This window comes from Cicer arietinum, chromosome 7 (assembly GCF_000331145.2).
Source record: "Cicer arietinum cultivar CDC Frontier isolate Library 1 chromosome 7, Cicar.CDCFrontier_v2.0, whole genome shotgun sequence".
In the NCBI taxonomy this organism is placed as follows: Eukaryota; Viridiplantae; Streptophyta; class Magnoliopsida; order Fabales; family Fabaceae; genus Cicer; species Cicer arietinum.
Genome location: NC_021166.2, coordinates 56,008,049 through 56,016,938, shown reverse-complemented (window position 1 = coordinate 56,016,938; position 8,890 = coordinate 56,008,049). Strand labels below are relative to the sequence as shown.

The 8,890-nt window shown below is 29.0% G+C and overlaps 1 protein-coding gene across 2 annotated transcripts; it reads right to left on the bottom strand.

Moving 5' to 3' along the window:
* Window positions 1–248: 248 nt before the first annotated feature.
* LOC101498804 (uncharacterized protein C630.12) lies at window positions 249–6,473 on the bottom strand. Of its 2 annotated transcripts, none has more exons than XM_004510539.4 (13): window positions 6,077–6,473; window positions 5,671–5,736; window positions 4,591–4,769; window positions 4,217–4,352; window positions 3,729–3,825; window positions 3,290–3,349; window positions 3,104–3,204; window positions 2,910–2,944; window positions 2,757–2,814; window positions 2,008–2,082; window positions 1,778–1,935; window positions 1,038–1,304; window positions 249–738 (listed from the first exon to the last, which is right to left on the bottom strand). In XM_004510539.4, the coding sequence occupies exons 1-13, from the start codon at window positions 6,212–6,214 to the stop codon at window positions 489–491; spliced, it is 1,620 nt and encodes a 539-aa protein (XP_004510596.1). In that variant the 5' UTR covers window positions 6,215–6,473; the 3' UTR covers window positions 249–488. The 2 variants fall into 2 exon arrangements, with proteins under 2 accessions (XP_004510596.1, XP_004510595.1); XM_004510538.4 differs by having other exon boundaries at window positions 5,671–5,739; window positions 6,077–6,472.
* Between the last annotated feature and the right edge of the window lie 2,417 nt (window positions 6,474–8,890).

Sequence of the window (8,890 nt, the reverse complement as noted above, 5' to 3'; positions counted from 1 at the left end):
AGGCTTATTTGATATAAGAAAATGTTTTCTGTTTTCATTACCTTGATTTTATTTATTTTAAGATTTGTACAAAAAACAATTAATAACAAAAAACAGATAGAAAACAATTCGACAATTTTACCAAATACACTATAAACGCGGCTATGAGAGCTGCATAAAGTTTTGGAAGAGAGAAAGTTGTCTACTTTCAAGAATAAAGCATGCCACAAACCTCATGCCTATTACGGTTATATAACACATTTTAGCCATATTTCAAAATAATACTTGTAGATGCTCCATATGATCATGGCACTAGCATGAATCATTTAAATATATATGTTTCTAGCAAAATAATACTTGTAGATGCTCCATATGATTAATTAGATCATGTTGATAGAACTTACTTACCTGAACTATGTTATTGAATCTACAACACTTCATGAATAAAAAAAATAAAAATAAAACTTAATGTAAAACCTGAATGGTATCATTCCAATAGGAATTTCATCTTATTTGTCAATCCAATCCTTGAATAGCAACATCATGTAAAGAGGAACATTGACTGCTGCAATAACAGTCAGCATTCGCAGTGTGCGTAGTAATCTTTGGATTATAATTGTTGTCTTTGATTTGCCTGTTCTGAGAGGTATTCTTGCTAGAGGATCAAGTCCAGTGCTTGAAGCCATATCCATATCCACAGAGAAATCTGTTTCTTGACCAGTACTTTTTCTAGCAGTTGGTCGCATTACAACATTACCCCTGGTGGTAGATAAAAAACACAAAGGAAGATCCTTAAGCTTTATGTCTCCAATATTTAACAAAGCTGGTGTTAATTTTTGTTTCAAGCCAAATCAAGAAATCATATTTATCGTTAAGTGTCAGATTACTGGTAAGAGTTCGACCTTTTAATCTTAAGGGACGGAGTTCAAATTCTCACAGAGATGGTTGTAAAATGAGCATCAACGTCACTAGTATTATTAATAATAGTTTTCTCCTTCCCCAATCTGTTTTTTAAAAGGAAATCATATTTATCACAGAATATGAAAACCAAAGTTTACCTTTCGCCTAAGCTTCGCTTATTTGAATTTACAGCAGATGCCTTCAATGGTTTCTTTACAAGATGCATTGAGCCTTCTGCATCCCACATCATCTCATATTCATAGTTAGCATCCTCATCCTTCTCTTTTGTTTCGTTTCTAGATAACATGGAAGCTATGAGTTGTTTAAAATGGCCCACCAAGTTCCAAAACTGATGCCAAAAACTTGTGCTGCTTGTTGGCCAAAATAGGAGGGCAAGAAGGGTAAAAACAAATAGCACAATATACCTGAAAATTACAGCAAAACATAAGAGATGATAGAAAAGCTTGGGGAAAAATTATATTTACAAGACTTACATATGTTTTTGGTACCAACAAATATACCACTTTTTGTTTCTAGTCCTTATATTGTTTTTTAAGTCCTTGCAAATATACCACTTGTTTTTTATCCTTATTTTGTTTTAGTCTCTAAAATATTTTTTTTAGGTTGGAATTGATCCCTGTAATATGTAAAAAAAATGACTTTAGTCCCTCTAGTATGGGCTACATAAGGATTAAAATGAATATCACAGACATATTACACGGACCAATTCTAACATGAAATTTTTTACAAAGACTAAAACAACAAGGACCAAAAGGAAAAAGTGATATATTTACAAGGATTAAAAACAAATAATTTTTTTTACATAAAAATGGTATATTTTCAAGGATTAAAAACATATTTAAGCCTATTAAGAATCATTATCAGCATTGAGAACTACCATATATAAATGTGTAATTGCTTTGGAAGGTAACATAAATGAGTCAACAAAGCCTCTTCTGGAATGGAAGCATTTGGAAGGGTTGAGTTATCAACTGATAACAGCATGAAAGAAGGATACAAATTTCCTTGTTGCCAACTTATAGTACCTAGAGTGTGCTGCATGCTACTGTCAGTTAAAGTGTTCAAACACTGAACTAGACTGCTCAGATGAGAAGATCAGGTTCTTACCTCCTTTACAGTCCCAGATTTAGATTGACGAGTGATGGTGCACTGATCATGATCATGACCAGATAAAATAAGCTTCTGCCAAAATCATAAATGTTAGTTCAGAACATGCTTAAGCCTAACAAATCGAGATTCACATCATGAATCAGAAGACATGTTTTTTGAATCGTGAGTTGAATCTTATTATGAATTGTAAGATTCATTACCAATAAAAATATGTCACTTTTAAATAAAAAGAGGTGACATAACAAAATTATAAGTTGATACATTGTATATGAACCTCAAAATAATTCAAGATTCGAATCATAAATCAAATGACAAAAGAAAAGTGGTTGGTTATACAAAGTTGACCAAAAAAATGGTTGGCTACACTAAGTTTACGTAGTGTTTATTAAAATGAATTGGGATTCATCATATTGAACACTTGAACACTTGAATTTGTATTGATTCAGTTCAATTTAGTATCAAATGGAGATATGACTTGCATGTATCATAAGATACCGAAAACTATGGTTCAGAAAGTTGTAACCATCTCTATTCTTTATTGTCTCTGCTCTCGATTTCCCTCTATTCTCATTTTTTTAATATCCATTCTTCATGGCAGAGAAATATTGTAAACTGGATAGCAAACTATACACATGAAATATAAACAAATTGTTGGCAAATCTATCATGGATTATTTTTTCCCCACGTTCATATATAAGGGTGAAACAACCATCCACAAAAATCCAAAGGGAAGGTAGACGACTCACAGGTTTGATAGTATCTAGTAAATACTTTGATGACTTCTCAAAAACATAATTCTGATACCTGAATGAACGAAAAGTCAAAACAAACCTCAGTATACATATGAGCCACTTATACAAAGTTCATGCAAATTTCATGCCACAAGATGGGTAACTTACATGATATTACTAGTCTGGACAGTGTGACGTATCCTCTAGAAATTAAAGAAAGAAAGACTAATTAGTAGTTTCAAAAACGGAAACTAGCAAGCAAGAAAAAATTTATGCACAATCGTATTCTGAGGGACAATGCTCCATGAAATACAACATGCTTATTATAGATCCACTTCAAGAAACTGAAAAATAATCTTTACCTGATTGATAATTGGGGAACTACGATCAGGGCCACAGTAAGTGCCATCCGGTCGATATAAAGGAATGTGTGTTAATAAGACTCTTGGACGAACTACCTCATCTAGTAAAGTACAAAACACTCGTGGATTATTACAGGACACATGATCCAACCAATTGATGAATTGGATTTATAAGACAGTTTATACCTACAGAGACATTCTTTACAAACTCCCAAGTTTGAGAAGTCAGATGCTTTTGTGTGTGTCCTGTAAAAAACATGATGAATTCAGTAATTTCAACTTTTCAAAAACTCCTCAAGCAATGACTTATATATAAATAAATACTTAAATAGTATATGATTAAAATTTATAATATTTCAGTTGTATATATTATGTTTGTTATTTAATTAGTTTAAGTATGATTGCGTGTTTAATAAATAATTTTTTGCTATAGAAAGAGAGAAACAATGCATGAAGAAAGCATCATCCAAGAGAAACGATAATTTTTAAAAGCATGAAAAGGAGGATTATGTTCCATGATAAACATAGTAAAAGGGATAGGGCCCAAAACAAATACAAAAGCATCTAGACTATTGCTACTTACAAAACGTGATAGATCAAATTGACAAGGAAAAACCCAGTTTACCATCAAGAGTTTGTGCGTCGACAGCAATAAAATCCACTTTTCCGACTGCAAATCTGTAGTTTCTAATCCCGAATGTTTCCTCATAGCGTCTGATAACCTATGTAGATGTAATAATGATAAAAATGTTATGAGCAAAGAGGACACCAAAGGAGGCACACAGTTAAAAAAGTGCAAACAATAAACATGTTTGTCGCATTCTATGATTATAGATTATGAACTATGCAAAACAGAACTGAAAAACTTGAGTAAAGAACTTCTTGCGACAAAGCATTTGACAAACTTAATGTGATTTAAAGCTTACTTTATATGAATCACAATTAAAAAGACAATATATGTAATTTCCCATCTCTAAGGTCTTGAATATAGTTACGACTCCAATATAACTGTAACTTGGCATTTGACTTCATAGCTATGTATTGTACATACCAACGGAAGCAACCTTTTTGCAACTTGAACATCAAAAGTTGAGCAATAAAATGTTGAAATACCTCTGGTTTTGCATAATGAAGACTTTCATAACCAATATCATGGTTTCCAGGAATATAGTAAACTTGTTTGTCTGTGTATTTTCTTTGTGCATCCAAACCAAATATATGTTTAAAGCGATATAAAGACTCCTTCCACCTGTCCATCCAAAATATTGTAAAAGAATTTCATATTAGAAAATCCAAGTGAACATGCTATAGATGCAAGATTACTAAATAAACACTTACCTAAATTGTTTACAAAATGCACCCTTAAGAAGTTACCACTTACCTAAATTGGAAACATTTCACATGGCATAATAAATAGATAACAACAAAAATTTAAAACTTGTAGAAAGCCAAATCACAAATGAAATTTTTTTTTCTTCAGGACTTACTCTTCATCCGATAAAAAAGGACCTCCATCAAAGTAATCGCCTAAAAACAATACGACATCAGGTTTGAAAGGCAGGATAGATGAAAAGAATGATCTGCGCATGTTTAAATCAGTGTAGAATTTTGCAATCTCCAGTGCAAGAGATTTCTCAGGTAGATGGAGAGAAGTTTTATCCATGAGCTGTTATGTAACAAAAAAAATAATATCGACGAATTAGATACACATCCACTGAAACATTAATTAATAGACTTGCATAAACAGGCATATGCAATGCAAGTAAACTTCACATTAACATATATCTTAAAATATCTACTGAGACACGACACCAACACATAATAGAAATGCCTTCAATCTGAAGTGTTTGTGCTACATCTATATCTATACCTATACTAAAGGGGATAGGGGAATTTGGTGTAGCCTATTTTCAATAGTACCAAAATCATTCTCAACAGTTTTCAAATAAGTAGTAATATTGCATGTTATATTTGTTTAGAAAAGGTTTAATTGCAGTTTTGGTCCCCCTATTTTAGCTGAATCGCGAAAGTAGTCCCTCCATTTTGTTTCTCCCCAGTTTTGGTCCCCAAACAAAATTTTAGTCCAAAACTTGATGAAATTTTATTTTTTAAGGTCGTACTACACCATTTATGGTCATATATTTCAAGTGCAATTGTTGCAAATGAGATCTTGAGGCATTGTGTGACTTAAATAAATGCAAAAAAAATGAAATTTCATCAAGTTTTGGACTAAAATTCTGCTTGGGGGAGCAAAACTGGGGAGAAACAAAATGGGGGACTACTTTCGCAATTCAGTTAAAATAGGGGGACCAAAACTGCAATTAAGCCTTTAGAAAAAAAAGATAACCAATTGTATTAACTATGTTCAATTTTTATAATTATATTTAGCCAATTTCATTTGTTTTATTTGAAATCAAAATAAAAATTAAACAAAATTTATTGTTCATGGTTAACATACGTTAGCGCAATTTCTTCATCTTTTTTACCAATGTTATGCCCATCTAGACACTCGTAGATATATATGGTAATAATATGCATGACATAATCATAAGAGTAGAAAAGTTCACCTGTGGATCTGCAATAACAGCAACTTTTACATAATCAGTTTGGTAATTTTCACTTTTTGTTTGAACCTGCTGTCACACAAAATATGGTAAGTTAGTTATGCATTTTACTAAATTCACACTATAAAATTGTAATAATTTACAGACATTTTTTTAATGTTGTGTAAAAAGATGCAATGATTCTAACCATCAAACTCTTCAATATCCCACAAAACTCCATAAAATAATTTCCAACAAAATCAAAAAAATTATAGATCCACCATATATCCCCCAACTAAAAACTCAAATTGGAATATGTCATTGGAAGCTACCAAAATGTCTAGAATTTCATAACAAAAAAAAAATTAAAAAATTGAAAATGACCCATAAAAGAAGGAAATGAAAAGATGAAAACTTGATGGTAACCAACCATTGAAGAAGAAGAGTGGAGAAGATGGGGCCATGAACAAGTGAAGAGAGATGGAAGCCAGTAAGCGAACATTTCACCATAGAGAAGGGTTAGTGCCCATATGAGGCATAGCAAAATAGTCAACTCCTGTTGCTTCATCACTGATCTTTCACCAATCTCTTCAAATCAATGCTTCAATTATTGCATTGCAGGGTTAAATGCTACATGCACCCCCAACCAAATTTGTCAAACTCGGTTCTTGATCTTTTCCTTCCTTTGTTTTACCAGATTATTGCCTGGTTTTAGGCTCTGTTTGGTGTTAGAAAAAGAAGGTGAGATGTCAGAACAGAAAGGAAAAAAACCACATGATAGAAAATGAATAGATGGAAGGATGATTTTAGTTAAAATCCCATTTTCATTTAAAAAATTTCATTATATTATTGAAACTTATATGCCCTAGTTTTTACATTCACAAGATCGTTACACAAATATTTTCTTTTTCTTCTTTTTAACAGGGAGGCTACTTGTTAATTTTTTTATAACAAACAATTAATTATTTATTTAAGTTATTTAATAAATAAAAATAATTAAAAAATCAAATTATATTAATAAAATTAAATAAAATATATAAAAAATATAAAAATCAAACTGAATACAGTTGAACATGTGTGCCAAAATAGGTGAGCATATATGCCAAGACAACGTTTGTATTATTTTAATAATTATCTAATATTTTACACATAAATTATGAAAAATTAGGAGGAAATGAAGTTGCTAATTTAAATAGACTATAAAATAAGATAAAATTGTACAAATAAATAGCATTTTGACACATCTATTCAACCATATTAGTTTTAATATAATATATATATATATATATATATATATTTTATTAATTATATCTTATTTGATTTTATTAATATAATTTAATTTTTTTATTTAATAAAATTAACAATTAATTATTTATTATAACAAAATTAAATAGAATTTTGAATGAAAATGGATTATAAATGAAAAACATCTATATGGAAAATAACAAAATTCATCCACCATACAAATAAAATTATTAATGGATTAATTTCAACTCATCCATTTAAAAATATAGAAGAATCCAATACATCCAATCTTATTTTAAAATTCAATAAATCACATTTATTTTTTAATTCAATTCAATTGATGACATATACTTATTTTAAATATATACACTTAAGAAATTATTATTATATAATTATGTTTATAATTTCAAAAAAAATATTTTTTAATAAAAAGTATTTCTTTTTACATAAATATATTGTTTGATTACTATTTTAAAAAATAGGTTTTCTTATATTATTTTAAAATTTGTTTTCATAATATTTTAAAATAATTAATTCTTAAATTATTTTTTTATTATTATTTAAGAAATTATTTTATTTTATTATTTAAAAAAATAAAAAAATCACATTTTCTGGTAAAATAAAAACTGTTTTAAAAAAATCGCTCTATGGGTAAGAAAAATAACTGCTTTTAAAAAACTAATATCATACCAAAACTGATTTTTTTATTCTTTCAAAAACCTGAATTGTTTACTATGTTTAAATAAAAGTAATAATTTAGGTATTATAATTTATTATTATTAAATAATAGGAGGTATTAAACTGATTTTTAGTTTGCTATGGTATTTGGTTTGCTCGTAAGAGCATCTACAACGGGAGTGAAAATAAGTTCGTCCGCCAACGCGTAATTACTTAACTTCTACAGTTGGGGTTGTGCCAATGTGTCATCACGGTACTCTGGAAGGAAAGGTGCTTCATAGCAGTTATCTTTTTTTTTCTACCTTTTATTAATTTATTAATAATAATAAATATATCATTTTTTATTAATTTATAGCCGTTAACTTCTTTTTAATTTATTAAATAATAATAATTTTGTAACCATTAGCTTTTTTGTAGTTAATATATAACCGTTAATTTTTTTCCTTTAATTACGATTGTTAACTCATTAATAGAAACAGTTTGTTACTCATACTTTTTCATTACTTTATCATTTTTAATTATTTATGTCATGTATTTAGCATTTAATTTTTATTATTGTTATAAAATTTAAGTTCAATTTTATTTTAATTTTAAATTTTAATTTTAATTTTAATTTTAAATTAAAATAATGTATAATAATATTAATTAGAATATTTAAATTAATATTTTAAGTTATAATAAAATTAAATATTAATGTATAAATTAAAGTAATGAAATATAATATGATTTTTTTAAAGTTAAACCGTAAAAAATGAATGAGTTGATTTAGAGTGACGTGACATAGTAGAACTTGAATCATGTTGAGTTCACTGTTGGAGTAAAAAATGAGTGAATTGCTTTAAGATGATGTGGTACAATGGACCCTATCTAAAAAACCCATATTGAGTTCACCGTTGTAGATGCTCTAATATTCTTTATTTTTATTTTGAAGGTAAACAAACAAGATTATAAGAAATCACTCACAAAGTATAGAAAGTTATTGAATAACTCCAAATTATGTTTTTGTCCTCTGTTATCATTCAAACTTCCTTTCCACCTGATCCTTCCACAAGACTTGTTCAACCTCAATGTAGACGTTGCATATATGGTTCAAAACTTGTGGGGCATTGGTGTTACTAGAGATGCTGATGGAGTTGTATTAGCTGATACTACTTGAAAATTTTATAATTTGCTGCAGTCTTGGATAAGCAATGAGATTCTATTTGGTTGTTTTTGATTTATGTTTCTGCCATATCATGGCAAAAAAAAGACTCCATGAACACCAATCGCTCTTCCACTAACAATTTCTACTTTGGTTCAATTATTATTATTTGGTACAATA

Bases quoted from the DNA above. Each gene is read 5' to 3' on its own strand.
- LOC101498804 (XM_004510538.4), bottom strand. From the start codon at position 6,214: ATGAAGCAACAGGAGTTGACTATTTTGCTATGCCTCATATGGGCACTA. The intron at 4,770-5,670 runs GTGAACTTTTCT...GTTACATAACAG, and splicing joins CTGTTATTGCAGATCCACAG to CTCATGGATAAAACTTCTCT. The intron at 3,826-4,216 runs GTATTTCAACAT...ACATCTACATAG, and splicing joins TTCATTATGCAAAACCAGAG to GTTATCAGACGCTATGAGGA.